Below are 22,323 nucleotides of genomic sequence, written 5' to 3'. Positions count from 1 at the left end.
CAGGAGCCGGGTGGCAGGAATGCAGCCCACTGCTCCTTTCTACAGGTGATGGTCACAGAATGTCAAATAAACCCAAATGTGATGATATGGAATATGCATATATATGCATATAATGTGATTATGAGTACTTGTCTCTACATGAAACCACAGGACAGCTTTCCTTGCCTGTTGCAGAGTATAGTCTTCACATTACTTGGGAAAAAAGAATGATCCAGGAGGCCACATAGATACTCTACAGGTTTGTAGAGGGACGTTGTTCCAAACATATGTGGGTTTGCGTTCACATGTAAAATTTCAGTTTTTAAAAAGAAAATCTATTCATAGACTTACAAACAAGCAAAGCTGATAGCATTTACTGTCATATACAAAAGAGTCAACTGAGAGCCATGGCTCCACTTGCTCACCCAAATCATGAGTAAGCTTTTCCTTTTGTCAAAGTAGTGCTTGCCTTCCTTATAGCATCACTTTCATCTCCAGCACTTGGAGCTCTCTGCCCTTTCTCTTCTGCCTGAAGCTGAACCTGGTGTTAACAAGCAACATGTTGAGATGGGGTAGGCATCAAGTTGGTCACCAGCCTGGCCCTGCCCAACTCAAAACTTCTCTGAAAGGATTTCATGCCTCACAACATGTCTAACAACATTCTAGTAAATATGTTACATCTGTAGGAACAAATCCTGCCTAAATTCTTGATGTCTTGCTCTGACTTTAATTTTGGTATAGAACGTATAAAGTAAATCTGTTTTCTGAACGTGGTTTATTGGGGGCATGTGGAGGCCTCTACAATGTCTCTGACACTTCGAAGTCAGCATGAAGTGTGGGGTCAGATAGGAAGAGCAAAGGGACTGGGTTGTACTGACAGGCAGTCCCTAGTGAAAGATTTCCCCCTTAACGCTGTTAATAGCCTGGGTTCCATCGGGAAGATTTACTTATAAGAGGAAACATTATGCAAAAGTGCATCTTAAAAAGCAGATGACTTTAGTTGGAATTATTTTCATTACAGACTCATCCAGCAGGGTTCCCTTAAAAGCTGTCTCCCCTAGTGCATGTAAGGGTGTTAATTGACAGAAGATTATCTATTGGCTAAGAATATGGACAATTTAATTTGAAAACATTTAAGGCTAATTTTAAAATGGAGAGAAACTCTTTAAAGAATTCTGTAGATTTATACCCAATTTTTAATTGAGATTTTTGTTTTCTTGATATCTAGTTTCTTGAGTTATATATTTTTTATATTAATCCTCTATCAGATGTGTCATTGGTAGAAATATTTTCCCATTCTATAGGCTGTCCATTCGCCAAAATAATGGTGCCCCTTGCCATGAAGAAGCTTCTCAGTTTCATAAGGTCCCATTTATTGATTATTGTTCTTAGTGCCTACACTATCAGTGTTCTCTTCAGAAAGTGTTTTCCTGTGCCAGCATGTTCAAATCTATCCCCTACTTTCTCTTCTATCAGGTTCAGTGTGTCTGGCTTTGTTGAGGTCTTTGATCTATTTGGACTTCAGTTTTGTTCAGGGTGATAAGTATGGATCTATTTGTATTCTTCTCTATGATGATACCCAGTTTGACCAGGACTAGTTGTTGAAGGCTGAAGATGCTATCCTTTTTTTTTTCAGTGTTTATTTATGGCCTCTTTAGAAAAATCAGGTGTCTATAGGTGTGTGAATATATGTCTGGGACTTCATTTTGATTACATTGATCAACAAACCTGTCTGTTCGTGTGCCATCACGATGTTGTTTTTATTACTATAGCTCTGTAGTATACTTGAAATTATATTATCTGAGAAAAACTTAAAGAAATGCTCAATATCGTTAGCCATCAAAGAAATGTAAAACAAAACTACTTTGAGATTTCATCTTCTGTCATAGTGGTCAAGATAGTCAAAACAAGTGGCAGCTCACACTGGTGAGGATGTGGAATAAACACTCACTCATTGCTGGTGGGAGTGAAAACTCATATAGTCACTGCAGAGGCAGTTTCTCAGGAGGATGGGAATCAATCGACCTCAAGATACAGCTATACCACTCTATAGCATATTCCCAAAGGATGCCTCAACCTACCACAAAGACACTTGCTCAACCATAATCATTGCTGCTCTGTTCACAACAGCCAGGACCTGGAAACAACCTAGATGTCTCTCAACATAGGAGCAGATGAAGAAAATGTGATAAATTTATACAATGGAATATTAGTCAGTCATTAAAAAAATAATATGAAGGCTAATGGATGAAACTAGAAAAAAGTCACCTTGAGTAGGTATCCTAGACCAGAAAGACAAATATGGTATGTATTTGCCTTTATGTGGGTAATACGTTAAATCAATTAAAACAAAGCCACAGTCTGTAGAAGCACATAGGATAAGGAACTAGAGAGAGCAGATAGATCTCCTTGGAAAAGGAATAGAATAGATAATTATGAATGGACGAGGGCAGGGGCTGGGGTGGGGAGGGGGCAGAGAAGGTTGTGAGAGGGAATACAGAAGAGACAGGTAAAACTAAGGGGAATTTAAGCAGTAGTATTGAAACTTAATACAGCAAAACTTCCTAAAATATATGCATATATGAAGACAATCTAAATGAAATCACCAAATGATGGAAGATACAGAGCCACAACTGTCCATCTTTTGTTACCAAATAAGTTTCTAGAAGTCGCATTGGATTATTTCTAATTGAATTTTTGGTCAATGGGGACCCTTGGGACCTCAAACACCCCTGGCTGTTTCCATGACTATATATAGGTTGCTCTCCACAAACTGACAGCAAGGCTCCGTTGCTGAAGACAGCATCTACACAACTCACGGAACATGGAAATGTCAGTCTGGTGCCTACAAAGAACCTCTGCCCCTATGTTATGTTCCAGTATATTTGGTACAGAAGGATACTCTGTATGCTACCAAAAAACAAACATAAAGGCTCAGCCAGTCTCAGATGCTTTGATTTAATGTGGTATACCATCTGCAAGACGTGCTAGAGCAGCGGTGGTGAAAGGCTTGTAGGAGTCATCAATAAGGCCACGTCATTAGATGGAACCCTACCAGCACTGCTTGAATGAACAAGAACCTGAGACTAGATAGCCCAGGGACCTAGGGCTAAATAATAAGCAAAATAATTCTGGTCTTAAAACAACAACACCAATCAACACCAACAGTGATCAAATGACTCCTAATGATATTTTGCTATACTCGTAGGCCAGTACCCTGTTCAGCCATCATCAGTGAAACTTCCCACTGCAGTTGCTAGGAATATTGATACCCACATCCAGACATTATGCAGAGACCTTGGAACACTCAGTACTAAAGGGGTTATCTCCATCAAATCCTTCCTCTCAGAGCTCAGGGAACCCCATGGAAGAGGAGGCAGAGAATAAGATGGAGGATGCTAAGGAAACAAGGGCCTCTAAATCAACATGAGCAAAGCTCATATAAACTCACAGAGACGAAAGTAGCACACGTGTCCTGCATGAGTCTGCACAAGGTCATCTATATCTATAGATAGATAGTTAGATAGATAGATAGATAGATAGATAGATAGATAGATAGATAGATAGATCTAATGGCTTCCAATTTAGTGTTTTTTGTGAGAGTTCCCTAAGTATGTGATTGAGTGAGTCTCTGATTCTTTTACTTTCTTTTAGGCTCTTTTCCTTCTGTTGGTCTGTTGTACCAGACTTTGATATAATAGTTTTTGTTTAATCTTATTATATTTTTATATGAAAAGTGAATGAACAGAATCTAGTCACTCAATGAATGAAAACCTAGCCCCCAGGGCAAAGGTCATTGACAGAACTGTCATTCATACCTCTGGGAGTGGGGAATCAGTTTTCTTCAGCAGAGGGACAACTCCAGGAGAAGTCTCATGTGCAGGAGCAGCTGACCAGTATATAATGGGTTACATATCGGTCAGGGATATTCATCTATTCATTTATTGTGTGTGTGTTTGTGTGTGTGTGTGTGTGTGTGCGCGTGCGCACACTTTTCTTTGGTTACAGTTTGGTAGTTTTTGTTCCTTTGTTTTGTTTTCTATTTATGTTGTTTTTCTTGGTTTGGGGGAAGTTTGCTGTATTGGGTTTTTGCTTATTTTATTTTTTTGAGAAAGAACATAAAGTTGGGTAGATAGGGAATCAAGGAGGGCCTACAAGGACCTGGAGGAGGGAAGAACATGGGTAAAGTATATTTAATTTAAAAATTGTTTAAATAAGAAAAATATAATAAAAAAGAGAAAATGGGAAGACCCCTCAGACTGACAAGCAGTATCTGAGGTTAGCTTACAAAAGAACAATTCACAGTCTAAGTGCCATATACATTTTTTTTTTCCAGGAACACGACTGTCAGTAAAAAATGGGAAAAACTAGCGGGGTGGTGGTGGCGCACACCTTTAATCCCAGCACTTGGGAGGCAGAGGCAGGCGGATCTCTGAGTTCAAGGCCAGCCTAGTCTGCAGAGCTAGTTCCAGGACAGGCTCCAAAGCTACAGAGAAACCCTGTCTCGAAAAACTAAAAAAAAAAAAAAAAAACTTGCATTCTCAATTTTTCTGAAACATTACTTAGAAGTAAGAGAAAAGAAGGCAGGGTTCCTAGAGAAAGACTTCGCATCATCAACCCTCAGACCCTCAGAGGCAGGGTTGGAAGGGTGCTCCAGCGTGTGAGAACCTGGCCTGAAAGAAAGGGACCTCACGGGTTGGCGATGGTTTGGGCAGAGCCGCAGCATTGCTCTAGAGAGCGTGTTTTCACCTGGTAAGAAAGAGGAAACCCAGATGAATCTTGCCAAGGTGCCAGCTCTCTGCAAACAGCTAGATCAAAAAGCAATGAAGGGAAAGGAAGCCTGGGCAGTGTGCCCAAGGGTCGCGAATAACCTTTACACGCTGCTAGTAGAGTTCCTCGCTGTGACAAAACACTCACCCAACTTGCCAATCCAAATACCACTGCTTAAGATAAATACCCAGGGAAGAATCTTAGTGGAAGAAACTAGGTTGTGCTTTTTTTTAAAAAAAATAAAAATAAAAAAATGAAATTAGTTATTAATTGCTTCCTTTAAGACTGCTATAGAAAAGGGCATTGATTTTTAATATATTTGAAAATAATTGCTATGAACCTGAAGATTCAACAATTGGGGCAACAGATTAAAATATAATTAAACAACAGCATAGGAGAAGGCCATTATCATAATTTCTAAAGGTCACATGGCCGATCTGTGACAATAAAAAGTTGAAAATATGTAGGTGAGATGACTGATGTGACTTAAAATAGGAACTAGCTAAGCTTGTGCCATTGTGCTCGTGAGGCGGTAATGACACCACAGTCTTAGTACTGAAAAAGACCTTCTGCATGAGTGCTTAGACACTGTTTCTGTAGACAGACACCATGTAATAGCTTAGAATATCAGGCACCTATGAAGAATATATATCTAAATAATATAAATATAAAATGCACATTCTTTCTTTTATTTTGAAGACAGGTTCTTACAATACAGCTATAAGCCTGGTTGGTATCAAACTCACCTGCCTCCCTCATTCCCTAGTTCTGGGATCAAAGCCATGTGCCATCACATCTGGCAGCAATACACATTTTCACTCAGTTTGGTTTCACAATCCTAATAAAATGGGTAAAGATAGGATCTGGCCTGTGGCTTTTGTTTGCTAACTGCTGACATCCTTCCCTCCATTAATTTATCAGAGCGTTTGTATAATGTTTCTATGTTTGATGTATAAAACCTGCCTCCATCTTGCTTTAGAACTGCTAGGCAGATCCAAAGGAAACCTTCCTGAGGTATGTCTGGTTCACTCCTGAAAAACGACGGAAGCATATCACACTGGTATACAAAGCCACTCCATCCAATACGCTAACTGTTTGCCAGTGAGACTAATTAACACGAGGAATTCAAACCCTTATTGTTCTGTAAGATGGATAGGTGGAGAACTTGTTCTGGGAGTTCTGTAGACCAGCACTAACACCGTGCATCAGCTCTTCTCCAGATAAAAGTAGAGACAGGAAGGGTAGGTGAACAGGAAGAACCAAACCTGTCTGTAAAGGCCCTGGACGGTGAATAACTCCCTGTCCTCGGAGCCCTCCACTTCCTCTGTAAAACAAGCCGTGTAGTACCTACCTGGAGCAGGCATGAAGAAGGCTACCATTTACAGTGACTCACAAGGGACAGTTTGCTTCTATTCAGAAAGAACTTTTTATCAGGGTTAGAATTTTTCGGGGCATGGAAATAGACACCCCTCACTGAAACAATTCAAACCTGGGTTTGAACATAAAATAGCTGCCCGTTCCACTTACACTCAGTCTGTCCCAGGGCTGTTGTTGTCACTGGGCCCCAGGGGACCTGTCTAGTTTGTCCCACTCTCGCATTTTGGGAATTGAGGTGTCAGGTTCTTCCCAGGTGTGAGGATTCTCTTCTGCCTTCATTTTTGTGACTGTCATGAGTTGCCACTTCCACTTTACCCTTCTTTATCCTGTTTGGAAGCCCAGTCCTTCCCAAGGACCTACAGACTAACTTTCGGACATCAACAGTGAAGGGGACACATTTGCCAACTAGGGGACTCTCCCAGGACTATATATAGTGCCTGCATTAGATAACAAATAAAGAACACTTACTAAGAGGAAAAAGGAAAAGACCCACAGGGCCTAGGTAGGGCTTTAGTTGTCCAGTCTCGTCCGGACATCAGGTGCTTCCCAGGCTTTCTTCTAAGCTTGTGTTTCCTTTCCTGCCGCTGCCTCTCTGTGACCTTATTTACATATATGTGTATTTATATCCATACTTACAATTTAATCAGAACATTAGTATCCAGTTAAATTGGAAGAACCTTAATTTATCTGCCTTCACTGTAGACTTGAAAACTAGCCATCAATTGGTCATATTTCCTACAGTAAACTTTCATGTACCAAGGGACAGCTCAAGACACCTACTACACTATGGGGGACTTTTGGGTGGCTTGCACATTTAAAATACTTTACCATTAATTTGCCGAGCTGTGATTAATGCAGCCAATGGCCTCCTTTCCCACAACCTTCCTCACCAACCAATGCCCATGTACCATCATGACAGTCAGTCACGACAGGCTTAATGAAGGATGGGTAATACATATCAGGAATGTGGGCTTACTGTGAATGGGAGAAAACAGAGGGATTTAGGTACTAAGGAAATGAAAAAACAGGCATGTTTATGAAACTCCACTCCACCCGATGGAGAGGACACCCTGAAGGAGATGAAAGGAGAGGTAGAGACTTACATGACAAGGAGATGAATGAACTCATATATACATATCACAAAACAAAAAGAGCCACAAGTGTGGGCTTACTTGCAGAAGTATATACAAGTGAACTGGGGCCACTGTACATGGAAGATCCCTCCTGGTTGGCCTGGCACAACAGCACCGTGCCTACGAGAGAGAGAAAGAGAGAGAGAAAGAGATGGTGTCTGGTTTGGGGGCAGCAGACTATTATCTGAGAGCGGCAACATAAATAAGAAGAGAAAGCACATCTCAGAGCACAGGAAGCCAAAGAGACCGGAGCAAACCCACCCACTTCCATACCCCCAAATGCATGCCATGCCATTTCACACGAGGGTTAACTAAGGTGTCTAGTTAGTGCTATACAGCCCACTTTCATACCAGCAATGGGAGGGATATGGCATTCTCAAAGGGGATCTTAAGAAATAGCAGCAAACCCATTATTCATGCCCCCTGTAAGCATCCCCTAGTAAATGCATTTGATCCTACCCACCCCCAAAAAGGAAGTACAAGAGAGACCTTGGAAGGGAATTAGTATGAATGGGAAGAGAAAAAGAGAAGATAATGGAGGAAGTGATGACAAAATATACACATGAAATGTCATAATGGAGGTCTTTATCATGTGTAATTAATCTATGCTATTTTAGACAAACTTTTAAAACAGCAACAAGAACCAGACAGTAAACTGGACGGAAATACCCCTTAGCTACGCAATCTTTATAAGTCATTGTGCCTCACTAGGCTTCTGCATTTCTATCTGAGAAACAGGGATAAATATACCTACCTTCCAAACGTGTCCATAGCAAGGGCTATCATGTAATATAATTACTCCACAAATGGGAAGTACAGGTATTGATTTGTTTCGAGGCAATTTTTCCTACCTTTGCCCTAAATGTTTGTCTTGGTGGATGACTTCTTTAGGGGAAGGGTAGGAGAAAGACGAGGCAGAAAAGAAAGCTATATGTTGTCACTATAGCTCCTCCTGGATGCATGCCCAACACCATGAGAGATGACTGCTGGCCTACTTGCTTCAGGTTGCATGCTAGGAGCTCTCTGCCTCCTGCTGCGGAGTGGGCTTAGCTGACCTGCAGACTGCCAGGCACTGCAGCCTGGGCTTGCCTCTGCCTGATTTAAGTAACAGGACAGCTGGCTCATCCCTGTAAAATGGAAATTTACAGCAGGGTGGAATAGGAGCCCCGAGACATTTCCTTCTGGCCCATGCTTTGAACCACCCACCCACATCAAGGAGGACTGCCCGAGGCCTCTTTGGAGTGTTGATTTGCCTCTGCTACTGCTGCTAACGTCCAACTCAAAGACTGCAGACAATGAGTCAGGCTTGGTGCACTTTGGGGTAAACCAATGAAGGGCGCTGGAAAGACCTTCCTGTGGTTTCTGTTGACTTCTCTGACTCAGCAGGGCTAACCCTTTTCACTTAATACTGCAGATGAATATTATCTTCCATGAAAGAAGTCTATCTCAGGGGCACACTTCAGGAGCAGGGCCATGCTATGGAAGAGGTCTATCATCCTGTCCTCCACGCTACCAAGGCCAACAGACATGTAGTCATAACTCCCAGGAGTCATTTGGGTTCCAGAGACAATAAGCTGATGCTCCTGCCTGCCCTGTGCACCGTTCAACCTCTTCATGTCGTATCATGAGACATGATGCATCGGAGAGATTCTAACAGTTTTCCTCCAAACCCCAAGCCCATCTTCTCCCTGTGCTTCTCTAGAGATTGAAAACAATTTCCTGGTTAAAATAAAGCTGTGGGGTCATGGGGTAGGGCAGCAATCTACATCAAGTATCTTCTATTGCTCTCCATCTTTTTGTTTTTGTTTTATTTTGATGAGGTCTCTTACCGAACCTGAGATAACCAATTCAGGTAGGCTGACCGAAGTCCACTGAGCTTTTGATGTGGGTCCTGGGGATCTGACCTAAGTGCCCCTCATGCTTTTATGGCATGTGTTTCACCAACTGAGCTATCTCCCCGGCACCCCAAAACAAAGGTTTTGTTAAAGCCGAAACCCATCTCTTCCTCTGCGTGTCACCGTCTCTATTAATGCTATTCCTGTCACTCAGAGAAGGAGCTCAAATACATCACACCTGTCTTGTGTTTGTTCTTGGAGAAGAGCCATCCACCCCTCCTTTTCCTTTGCACTCAAAATAGTCCTGGCATTAAAATGAACCCAACTGGAGGCTTGAGAGTCAGTACTTTAAGAACTTGGGTGGGCTCTTGTCATGATCAACTTCTGCTGAATTGAACTCAACTTCTCCTTTCTACTTCCTTGAATGTATCATGATGCAAGAGATAGAGGCCATGGTCTAGCTCGCCTTCCATCCACATCTCTGGTGGCAGCGGGTGACTGGCAAGGGAATGAAGAGCAAACAACCACCAGTGAGGAGGAGTGAGCTCTAGAGGCAGTCACTGGGGGGTGGACTACACAGCAGGACAGGCAGTTGTCCCGGTAACAAGTCCTCTGTAAAGCGCTTGTCATGTGTGTGTGTGTGGGGGGGGGATCTCACCTGCTTTTGCTCATTGCTAAAAATTGTACGCAGAAATGTAGGTTACTATAGGACCCAGAAATAGTTATGATTCTTGAATCTCCAACGTGAAGATCCTGGTGGATAGATTTTGAGACAATTCCCACCACTCTTTCCTATGCATTCCTGGCGAAAATTCCACCTTTACAACAAGGCCTGAAGTTTCTTGGGGGAGGGTGTTCTGAAATTTCAAAAAAGGGAAATCATCTAATTTTAGCCAAAACACAGCTAAAGGCCATTTCGGTATCTGCTATTAAAGCTCCCAGGTCAAGTTTCAATATCCTCAGTGCAGTCTGTGGAATTCCACTGAGACCCAACACAGATTCGGAATTGAAAACTAAACCCGGCAGGGCTTAATGAAGCTCTCTCACTCTTCTCGAGCTGTGGGCCCTGAGACACCGCCAACCTAGAATCATGTTTTTGAACTCCCTTAGTAGTAAAATGGAACAAAACGGAACAATCTTTATGCAATGATTTTGACCTTTTGTAAAACACAATCTATGCTTGGTCATAAGACCTGGGTTTTATTTTACCTAAGAATGTCCTCTAATTTAATTTGCAAAGCACTTCTAGTGAGTTATCTTCCCACTTCGTGACCTCTGCTTTAAAGGAAAGCTCTGGATTCAATAAAAACAAAGCAACCAAGAGGAATGGGGCAGCCTCCGTGCATCTCAGAGAGAGGGCTGGCTAATGCATGTTTGTTTTAAAAAGTAGGTCAAGTAGCTAATAGAGGTACAACCAGCCCTGTAAAGACTGTTTACAAAATCGTTGGAAGCACTTCTCAATACAGCATTTACACAGCCTCGCAGAGTTCCTTGAATTCTGTCCTCTGTCCTCTGTCTTCCTCCAACAGTTAACAGAGACCGTGGCAAACACTGAGGACCAGTATCTGTAGCCACAGGGTGCCTGTATCTGTTCCTACACATGATCTTCCCAGGCTTATTAAACTCTTTCAACTTATTAAACTCATTGAAGAGTAACAATGGGTCCAAATTAGATTCCTTCCTAACCACACTGCAGCCAGGGCAGACATCACTAATCAGCTCTAAGATCACCTATTCATTCTGAACCTGGCCACTGGCAGTTGCTGCCAGCTGATGTGAGCTGTTAGGAAGGAGAGATCTCTATGCCTTCTTTGTACTAACCCTGAGTTAAATCAGATGGAATTGGCCCTTCTACCTCTGACAGGAATGAATCTAGTTGCATATGGTGCAGCTCTTTGCAAAGTTGTCTTCACCTGTCTCCCTTCTGCAGGGTTTCAAAGTGAACTCTTGCAGTCCTAGTCATCAGGAGTGAATTAATTATTCCCTTTCTGGTCCTACCATATTCATTCTAATCCCCTATTTACATATGGGTTCCCCTGCAGAGCCCCCTAAGCAGGGAAATCACACTCATCATTTTACCTCTGACCCTGGGCAGGGACTAAAGAGCAGAGGTGAATTAAGACACATTGTTTTTCATGATCTAGTTTTATTTTCCTTGCTAAAAATAGTGCCCTTTCCAGCCAGCCTCTTTGAAAGGTGCCTTCTAATTCTTCGTGTTTGTGGCTGGAAATTCATTTGCTTGGAGCTCAAATATGCTCTCAGGTTATCTCTAAGATATGCATCTATTCTGCCTTTTCCTTAGGTGGTGTGTGTGTGTGTGTGTGTGTGTGTGTGTGTGTGTGTGTGTGAGAGAGAGAGAGAGAGAGAGAGAGAGAGAGAGAGAGAGAGAGAGAGAGNGTGTGTGTGTGTGTGTGTGTGTGTGTGTGTGTGTGAGAGAGAGAGAGAGAGAGAGAGAGAGAGAGAGAGAGAGAGAGAGAGAGAGAATGAATATAGGTAAAGATGCTTTTACTAAGCAAGGGCTGAGGGAGCGCAAGAAGTTCACTGAGCTCAGCCGGCTCTCTTCCTTGGGTCCTTTAGGGGAAAGATGAGGCTGTAAGATGAGCACACAGTGTTCAGTGTGCAGGGATTTGTGTCTACAATGTGTCAAGTGACTCCCTAGCTCCAGAAGCTATCTGTGGAACTCCGTGTGTGTGTGTGTGTTTCTAAAACACCTAGCATACTATTGTACTATCCTTTCTATAACTCATATGATCAGGGACAAAGACAAATACAAGCAAGAAAAAGAAAAAGAAAAAGAAAAAAAATTAAGAAATGGTTCTGAGTGGCGACCTGGACCTGTGTCATCAATTGTATGATTCACTGGGATTAATGAAATTAATAAGCTATTTCAGGACAATTTTCATTAACTATAACTATGGCTGGCAAGAATGATTTTTTTCTTTCTGCTGTCTGCAGCAGACAAGACTGAAACAGCTTAGTATAGTTCATTAATACCAGAAATATTTTGAATTCAGCTGCACAGGGAGATGGGGAGGATCTGGAAGAGTTATGAGAGGAGAAAATATGATCAAAATCTATTGTAGGAAAAATTAAATTAAAAAAGAAAAAAATGTATGTATATGTATGTGTGTTGACATGCGTGCAAGTGTGTGTGGAGGCTAGAGAACAACACGGAATACTGGAAGTTGATACTCAGGCACCATGCACCATGATTTTTTAAAAACATGAGGCAAGTTCTCTCACTGGCCTGGAGCATGCCCAGTAGCCTAGGCTAGCTGGCCAGAGAGCCCAAGTCCTTCTGTCTCCACTACGGCATGGCTGAGAATATAATACACACAACTATAATTAAAAACAAAAACCCTGAAGGCTGAGGACAGAACTGGGGTCTTCCAAATAGTGTTGTTTCTTTAGGTTTTATTTATTTATTTATTTATTGAAGACAAAAAAAGCCTATTGTCAGTCATGCCAATTCTGGAGGAGAAGCAGCATCCCTGGCTTCAGTGATGACCTACTTCGTCAATGCAAATGTTTGCCTCTCGCCTCTATCGTTATTGAGTGATTTTTTTAAAACCTTTAAAAATTCACTCGAATGTAGAAAATGACTCTAAGTTAATAACCCAGCTGTGGACACTGACACATGGGCACTTTGCTGAAGCAGAAACCGGCCAACATCTTTGTATACAGCACTGGACTCTAATTCATTTCAGGGAGCTAAAATAACCTGGGGGTAGTGGGAAATGGGTCTCCTTCCAGACACTACCCCAAGGGGTTCTAATTTAGAGGTTTACCATTTACAAAACCCAACAAACGGCAACCACACAGGGATGCACAGAGGGATATAAGTGTCTGCCCGGCTTAAGAGATCTAAATATGTTCCCCTCTTATTTGTTTGTTGAGAAACAGTCTGATGTAGCTGAGGCTATCCTCCAACTCACCATGTAGCCAAGAATGACTCTGAACTCCTGATTTTCATGCAGCTAGGTTTCAAGGGCTGGGAATGGGGGGATTACAGGCATATGCCACCACATCCAGTTTCTGAGGTCCTAAGGATTGAACCCCAAGCCCTTCTCTGAACAAAATGCAATATTCTTTTTGTCCTTCCCATTTAACACATAATAGATAGTTGCCTTTGTTCTCACCCTGGGGAAGAGTCGTCTCGTCTCTGTCACTTATTCAGTGAACTGTGGAGGTGGGCAGCTAGGCAGTTGCCAGCTACATGATCCTTGAGAAGGCCCTGTGGGTTTTCCCACCAAGGGAAAGGTGTATAGTACTCTTCTCTGCTATGGAAGAGACTGAATGTCACAAAACCCATGTGGTCCAGTCCTAAGCCTCAGGAGTTCAGAGCCTGGGATTCCAAGAAATGATCTTCAAATATTACAGTTGAGTTAAACAATGCTATATTGGTGGAGCCTCATAGAACAAGAGTGCTGCTCTCTGAAAGGGCAATTTGGTTAAAGTCTTGCAGAGAGGGAAGACCAGATGGATGCACAAAGGTGCAGCCATTGTCACAAGCTAAGAAAGCCTCCAACCCACCATCACCTCACTCTTTTGCTGCTATTCTTCAGAATTTTGAAAATTAATATTTGGCTACCCTCTCTGTGATGCCTTGTTAGGTGGCAGCAAGCTAGTGCACACAATAGTCTCCTCACTCTCCTGACTTGAGGGCCAGCTGGTCCTCCCAGGTGGCACCTTACTAGCCCCAAACTTCTGCTAGACTCAAAGGTTTAGACTGTTACCATTAAGTCTCCAAGAGAACAGATTGTTTCTAATTGACAAATGAATCCAAGACCACAAAGAGCAGTGGATGCTTTTAAAGACATACATTTCTGGACCTCAGACTAGCATTAAGCTAACACTACTATGGTAGCTTCTGGAAGGCTGGTATGCTGGCCTTCCAGAAGCAGAATGTTCTTATACCAGCCCGAGAGATATGACTCTCTGCAGAACTACAACAGAGCTCTCAGTACATGGATATTTCCATTTCTCTGAGCACAGATGTCACTGGGAAATGTTGCGTGTATATATAATTCTTATAAATCAAAATGCATTTTAATTGTACTGGGAGATTTCCATATTTAAAGGGCCCCTGGAGCAAATCTATTCTGTAAATAATCCTTCAACCTAATTTATTTTTGTAAGTTTTGATTTTCATAATATTCGTAAAGAAATGCATCATTTCTTATCTTTCTTTTCACTTCTTAATTTGGCACAATTTTTAGGCATTGCAAGAAATTCCAAGAATAGTTCCAAGAACCTGTTTACCATTTTCTCCCTGATCATTTGTATAAAATTTCAAGAAGCTCACTCTCTTAGCAAATTTTAGTCTACCTGTGGCTTAACTCAATATGAGATTAAGATTAACAACAATAATTCCAGAAGTTTCTTGTGTGTGTGTGTGTGTGTGTGTACATGCACACTGTACCTGTGTGCACAAGGGTGTGCAGGTCAGAGGTCAACATTGGGCATCCTTCCAAGAGCTGAATGTTTTTAACTTTTCCGAAAGGATCTCTTACTTGTCTGGAGCTCAACAAGAAGGCTGGTCTGGATGCCTATCTCATCCAAGAACTCCTGCTTCTGCCTTCCCAGTGCTGGTCTTACAGAACTCATTTGGCCTGGAGACCACATTACCAATTGAATTTGTTTCCCAGCATGCATAAATTTCTCAAGGAAGCATCAAGAAACTCCAATTCCTCTTTGCACCGTCATCTACCCTTAAGATCCTGTAATAGCAGAACTATTAGCTAGGCATGGTGGCATATACCTTTAATCTCAACATCTGGGAGGCTCAGGCAGGAGGGTCATGAATTCTAGGCAGGCATGGGATACATTAGTGAAACCCTGTCTCAAGTACAATATGGATATAATTACAATTATACCCATTTCATTTCACAGATAAGAATACAGAAACACAGAGAGATTTAGGATCTTGCTGACAATCACACTAATTTGTGGAGCTGAGTGCAAATGAATTCAAACAGATCCTTTAATTTGAGGTTTAAATATTTCCAGTGATTTATATCATCTTCAGGTAAATCTGGCTACACCAATTTTTATTATGTTCTGTACACTAAGACTCAGCTTTACACACCTGAAAAGCAATTAACAGGATATCATTGTTGATCAGTCAACGGGGCTTAAACTTGTTTCAGTGTCCATCGATAAAGTTTTATTGACTCATAGCCATTGACTCATTGAGTCATCCTGATAACAGGATTGTTTTTAAAAAAAAAAAAACTGCTTCACATTTTTTTTGACTCACTAATCAAATCTGTGAGCCAATGGGTGTGGTGGTAGAGTAGAAATGATTCAACTGGGTCCAAATGGATGTCTAGCAACTGAGCAGCAGCAGAAGCAATGAAAGTCACTTTTATTTCCTAATGTGTAGACTTCAGGGATACAAGGGCCCCCACACAGAAAGGGGCTCCAGGGTCATGCATTTCACACCCTGCTATGCTGTGCTGTCTGGTGTTTTCCATGCAGGCTGCTGTGCAGCAGGTCAGGGCTGTGACCTGAGGTTCTGCCCTCTTTCTTCCCCACTTTCCCTCCCCCATCATTTCCTTGGGCTGGTCCCTATAACAGGGAAGAGTCTCAAGAGCTGCTTGGAGAGGCTCCCCATGTCTCCTCTTTAAACTCTACATGCTACCCCATAACTCTGTTTTAGGATGCTCTGGCTAAGTTTATGGCCTGAAGGAGCCCCAACATCTTGAATTGCCTCCTTAAGAGAAAATAAATTTCATTTCTGACTTTCTCAGAAAGTAACTGCAACAGTTACTTAAATATGCTTCCCCAAAACACACACACATGCACACATAAATGCACGAGAGAGAGAGAGAGAGAGAGAGAGAGAGAGAGAGAGAGAGAGAGGAAGAGAGAGAGGAGAAAGCACTTAAGTATTCACTATAGAATAAAAGCAAATGTAATATTTCAGGTAGTAAAATTTATTCTCAAAAATGACAGAGAACTATTAATAACATCCAGGGTTCCAATTGTCTTCATATCACATGCACATCAAAGAAACATCAGAAAGGCCCAAATAGATGCTTCTTTTTTTTTTTCCCCAGGGAAAGCATCAGTAATATTGGGGTGTTTATGTCTTAGAATGATAAAGGGCTTAATATAATGATTACTGTACATCGATTAACCTTTACATCAGATTTGAATATGTAACCCATTAACTAATTTAATCTCTGAAACAATAACAGCCATTGGCATTATTCTTTGAATAATCCTTGCTTAGTTTCCATAATGGTATACAGTTAATGAAAACCCCATTAGAATGTTGCATGTGGCATAATTAATTCTGGCTGTTTTCTTTTGGTGTAAATAGCTAATGTAGATACTGAATTCTGTTTTCCTCTGGCCTTATTAATTTTTCATAAGCCAATATTTTGCCTGTAATGGGTTGTAACAGCTCTAAGGAAGTTCCAGAAACACATTAACTCCTAGCGATGTGGTTCACCCAAGTGTGATTGTGCCATGTGTGAGCTGCTTCTTCAACACAAAGACATTTTCAAAAGACAGTGAAGGGGAAGAGTAGGAGTATGCTTAGTGCTCATCTGCTGTTGCAGAGGCCTTGAGCCTGGTTCCCAGCTTCTGGACCTCTGAGCCTGCTTCACAGCACCCGGCTACCACTGGACAGTTACAACCAACTAAAATTTTGACTCTAGGGGATCTGATGCCCCTGGCTTCTGAGTACCATTGCATTCGGTTGCCTATACCCTCCCCACATACACATAATACAGAAAATACTTTTTAAAAATTAAAAGGCAATAAAATAGTTTTGTTTTAAATTTTCAGAACATGTAATTAACACAAAGGATAGGATAAAATATTTGGCCAACTTGAGTCTACTTATCCAACAACTTAATTGGTTGGACAGATAAGAGTAGCTATAATTCCTTTTTGGAAAGAATATTTAATGTGGGAAGCAAACATGCTAATCTAGAACATTGAATACTTTATAATCAAAGGGTAATGCAACACAAATAGCTCTAACGACCTTCACTGCTTTCTCTTTGAGGTATCTGGTAATTCTCTTGTCTGGAAAGAGGCTTAGACGGAAGAAAACTGGATCTATGGTCACTTCCTTTCTGGTCCTAGCTTAAATCAAGTGTTCAATTCAGGGGACTGAAGAGTAGAGGTCGGGGAAATGAGGCTTTCTTTTGTGTGTGCGTATGCATGTGTGCATGTTTGTGCGTGTGTGTGCACAGAGGACAAGGAACAGTCTTGAGTGTCATTCCTAATTTTCTTTTGAAGACACGGCCTCTCTCTGGCCTGGAACTTCACCTGCAGACAGAACTGACTGGCAAGGGAGCCCATTAATTGATTTTACCTCCTCAGTGCTGGGATTATAAATAAACACTGATAGTGTCATTTTTATAAAAGTGGGCACACTTTTATAAAAGTTCTGTAGATTGAACTCAGTTTTTCTTAGCATGGGTTTGGGGGCTCAAACTTAGGTACTTTGTGCCTGTGAAGCACTGAGCCATCTCCTTAGTGCAGTAACAGCAAACAGCCTTTATAAAAAATCATATCTGGCTATGCATGCTTTCTAAAAAGTAAACTTTTAATATATTGTCTTAAAATTTCATATGTATATATAGTACATTTTAAATGATTCATTTTGCTCTTTTTATTTTTTTCATGTTTGAAGTTGACAAACAATGAACGTCTTAAGTCATTATATAATCTCCCAGCAGAGTGTGGAGACTCTCGTTCCGTTCATCTCACCTCTGCTATTCACAGTCTCCCTTAATGATCTCTTCCCAAGTTCCTCCCTTCATACCCTATATGTCCTTTGCCCACCCCATCCTTCCTCATCAGAGAGCTCTGAGTATATATGGAGGCGTAGGGAACCAGCAGACACTGTCGTGTGTTTGTTGTTGACCGTGCTCTCCAGGACAGCCTACCCCTCAGAGGACACACTCCAGAATGCATATTCCTGCCTGTGGTACTTTTAGCAACATTTCTGGTGAAGACATCCTCTGATCTTAGCAGATCAATACGCCTCAGCCTTTGGAAAGAACTTAACTTCGCCCAGAAATTCCCACCTGTGGTAACAGATAAAGATCGACTCCCTCCGTCTTCTTTATTCCATTAGAATTGCTTAATGGAGTCTCAAGTTAAAAGTTGAGGGATACCCTGGGACTCTCCTAACCTTCCTATCTCTACAGTCAACTTTTTCTACCGTTTTTGTCAGATGAACTCCTATTTATCCTCAAAGATCCCATCTGCATCACCCTTTCGGTTCCTGTTAGCATTGGTGTGCAAGTGTGCATAAGCATATGTGTGAAAACTCCATGTTGTTGGTGGTAACTATGTGCATATGCTTGTGTTTATATGTATGTGTGCAAGCTCCATGACATTGTTGGTGTGTGTGTGTGTGCATATGCATGCGGTATCTTTTTGTACATTGAGTATACAGTTTGCCATTCTTCAAAAACACTTATGTATTTGAAGGAAAGCACAGTTCATCTCTGTTACCTTGGCTAAGTGCTTGACCTTTGTTTCATAACTTCTTACTAAAGAATGAGTCAGGATGAAGAGATGGCTCAAAGGAAAAGGCACAAGCATAAGGACTCAAATTTGAATTCCCAGAGCCCATATAAAATCTGGACCCAGTGTTCCAAATGAGAGATGGGAGGTGGAGGCAGAATCCCTGTAAGCCCACTGATGAGCTAGCCTCAAACAGACAACCACCGACAACCAAAGAGTGACTCTGATTTCAATTATACAATCACACACATTGAGCTCACATACAAAGGATACCTGACACATAGTACGTATATGTGGGCAGGATGAATGAGTTAATGGAAACAAATTGTTGGCATTTTTTAAGTTAGCAGTGACCTCATTCTTTGGTCATTCCATGGTGAGTCCAGCACAGCTATGGTGCACCACTGGAGTTCTGTGCATTCATGTGAAGCCTAATCAAACAGTGCAACCCTAACAAAATCCTTGAAAGGCACCCTCTCTGTGTGGCCTCCATACAGCTCTTCTTACACCAGAAATATCCTGCCTCCCTTTGCCTTCGGAGGAGCAAGCCTTGACAGTCTTCCCATGCAGCAGAAAAAAGAGCATATTTCTTTAAGAAATGCATTTATTTTAACCATCTCAGCAAGTCCTGATCCTATCTGAAGATCAAAACCTCCCACAGGCTTCATCAAAGATGAGCTGTGGGCCCTCTGTGGACCAGAGAAGGACACAGATCAAAAATTAAGGCCAAATGTGGGCCAGGATAGAGTAAAATCTGATAAGACAGATGGGGGGGGGGAGAGGGAGGGAAACTAAGTGAGTCTCATCCCAAAGAGGAGGCAAAGGTAAACAGATGGACAAGATAAGGTCTCTGAAGTGGAACATTTCCAGCTGAAAATCCGCTGCTTGGGGACAGGAATCTGGATGCCCTGGTTCCAGCTCACTGAATTGCACTGCATTTGAATTTAGCCGATGTGTAAATTACACACAGCAAACCAGAGCCAAAGGTCACTACTGGCGAGAACATTCTCTTTAAGGGCATAGCTCAGCATCTAAGTCAAGCCTTCCTCGGGGTGGGGATGTCAAGACATTCCTGCCATGAGGGATGTTGAAATATTTACTGCTTGGAGGGCTTGGAGCGGCAGTGGAGACCTGCAAACATACACCACCATATTGCAAGGCGCTCAGGTTTTATGCTAAATTGCACGGTTTATATCACACAAGTACTCTGGGCTCAATCTTCAAACACAAAGAGATGTGCCTGGGAACACAGCTACTCTGGCCCAGTTTCCTTTCATGGTATGCTAATAAAATTCCCGGAAAAAAAGCAGCTTAACGGAAAAGGGTTATTTGGGCCACAGTTCAAGGGTGGAGTCCATCAAGGCACAATGACAGGACCTGGACACATGGGTCCACAGTTAGCAAGCAAAGCGCAATGAGTAATCATGCTAATTTTGCATTCTCCCCTTTATCCAGTCTGGACCTCACCTCATGAAACAGTGCCCCCTATATTCTTCCATCTCAATTACCGTAGTCTAGACACCCTCACGGGCAAGTGCTGACACTTGTTTTTGAGGTGATTCTCTTGTCAAATAGACATTCAAATATTCACCTTCACACCATGGCCTTTGAACAGTCTTAGATTTTGCAGATGCTAACGTTCAAAATACAGGGGGAAAGCTAGCTACAAAGAGAGTCATGCTAAAGCACATAAAAGGTCATCCTTTTAAATGTACTGTGCTCAGTGAAGGGCAAGTGGGAAAGGGGTCCCATGCCACCTTCCTCTAACCCGGTTCTGAGATGAATCATAGCTCACAGTGGCCAAACGCTCCTAGAAAACCCACACACTTGTACAGATAATCCAAGGTCAAATACACCTGCCCTCTTGAGATAAGCAATCACACAGTGCTATATCCCAACTCTCTGTTTTTAAACTTCACATTGAGATCTCAATCCACTATCCCATCTCCTGTTCCCATGTGATATGGTACAGGGCCCGGCTCCCTGGTATGCACATAGCCAGTTGAGGCGACTTCAGTGATCACACTAATCTCTTAAATTCATATCTTACTTTGGAGTCAGTGAGGTTCTCCTGCCCTCATTATTGTCCCTGATCCTCCCCATGACCTTGGCATCGGCTTGCTCTAAGAACTGCTCCCCTTTCAGATGGGACTCTGTAGGCCAGCAGGCCCTTTCTTTTAGAACCTTCTTATTACCCCCTCCCCTTCAGAACAAATGCTTTTAGGTGTGTCAACCTAGAGTTCTTCCCTTCAACAATACTGTTAATGAGAGTGATTGCCCACAGGCCACTTCCCTCCCCTTCCTCCACCATCTTAGCTTTCCACTTGCCATAATCTACCTCACCTTATTTCCCCCCCCCCTTTCTTTCTAATGGTAACCTTTCTCATCTTTGAGACATAACCCTATCTTTGATCTGCAATTCACTAGAAGTTCCTTTCCTCTCTCTATTGATTGTGTCTCCTGGAGTAATGTAGCTAAATTGCAATTTCCCTTTGCAGGCTGGGTGTTCTCGCAACCCAGGAGTGAGTTATGTGTGTTCAAGTGCTACATCTTCTGAATCTTGTTAAGCTGTGCCACCTTCTAGCCCCACTGATGGAATATTTAATCACAGAAATGAGCTGGCTGATATGATATACAGTGTGGGGAAGCTCTGTCCTGTGGATCTTACCGGCAATTGAGGATCAGAGCAGGGCCATTTGTCAGTACTACTGTGACAACACTGAATGGCCTTCTGTTTCTTATTTATTTTGCTTCACTTATTATGGATATTAAAGGTATATTGAATCAACTGCTTTACTGGATAGGTAAACAAGAAAACACTACATTTTCAAGCGGTGAGGATTTCATAGATGTGCGCGTTTGGATGTACACGTGTCACACATGAATGGGTGCTGTGCATGTACATGCAGAGGTAACAGGATAGGTGTTGCTCTTCAGGAACTAGCCACCTTGTTTTTTGAGACTGGGGCAGGGGGCTTGAGAAGTAGGCTAGAGTCACTGGCTGTGAGGTCCCAGGAACCCATTTTTTTTCTCCTTCTCCAGACTGAGAGGATAGGCACGTGCCGGAATGCCTCACTTTTTAATTTGAGTTCCGGAGATTGAACTCAGGTCCTCATCCTGCAAGGCATGTGCTTTACCAGCTCAGTCATCTCCCCAAATCTCAAAATATTTTATTAGAAAAGGCAAATAGGCTCCTCTCTGCTCAGGGATATGGTAAGAATCCCTCACGAGTCTTCTTTATTCTGATTCTTAGACTTGCACTATCTAACTACACCCAGTAACTTGAGGAATACCGATGGGGGCAGATACCCACACATATCCCATTTCTATTAGCACCCCGAATTTTATTTAAGCCCGAAGATGGTGTGGCCATACATATTGGTCAAAATCGTTAAGACCCATCTGTGCCTTAATTGACTTATCAATCATTTGTCTTGAGAATAAACCTCACAGGGTCTAAAGATAATTAGACTTGCGGAAATAATCAATGCTGCTTAGCTTTATATGAAAACACCCACCTGTCTTTGCAAAGATTTATATCTGTACCTAGAATATGCAGATTTATGTACATTTGCTTCAGCACACTTGCATTCAAAACGAATTTAAAAGAGTTCATAGTATGCTGGAGGTGAAACCAGAAAAAAAAATACACCCTCTAAAATGAAAAACCTTTTTAAATGGCTTTCTAAATGCTTCCCAGGCTTGTGTGTGTGTGTGTGTGTGTGTGTGTGTGT

The 22,323-nt window shown here is 42.0% G+C and overlaps 1 protein-coding gene across 3 annotated transcripts in view; it reads right to left on the bottom strand.

Annotated features, from left to right (window-relative positions):
- Positions 1 to 22,323, bottom strand: part of Rbfox1 (RNA binding fox-1 homolog 1) — a 378,397-nt gene that overhangs the window by 71,220 nt on the left and 284,854 nt on the right. For 2 of the 3 annotated variants that reach the window (XM_050134335.1, XM_050134328.1), the window contains exon 8: positions 7,299 to 7,379. The exons of the other annotated variant lie outside the window; for it this stretch is intronic. In XM_050134335.1, coding sequence (XP_049990292.1) covers positions 7,299 to 7,379 — 81 coding nt within the window. The remainder of the gene's footprint in view (positions 1 to 7,298; positions 7,380 to 22,323) is intronic. 3 annotated transcript variants of the gene reach the window in all.

This window comes from Alexandromys fortis, unplaced genomic scaffold (assembly GCF_014885135.2).
Source record: "Alexandromys fortis isolate MF-2015 unplaced genomic scaffold, M_Fortis_MF-2015_v1.1 scaffold_29, whole genome shotgun sequence".
NCBI lineage: Eukaryota > Metazoa > Chordata > Mammalia > Rodentia > Cricetidae > Alexandromys > Alexandromys fortis.
This window is presented reverse-complemented; position numbering and strand designations above follow the sequence as displayed.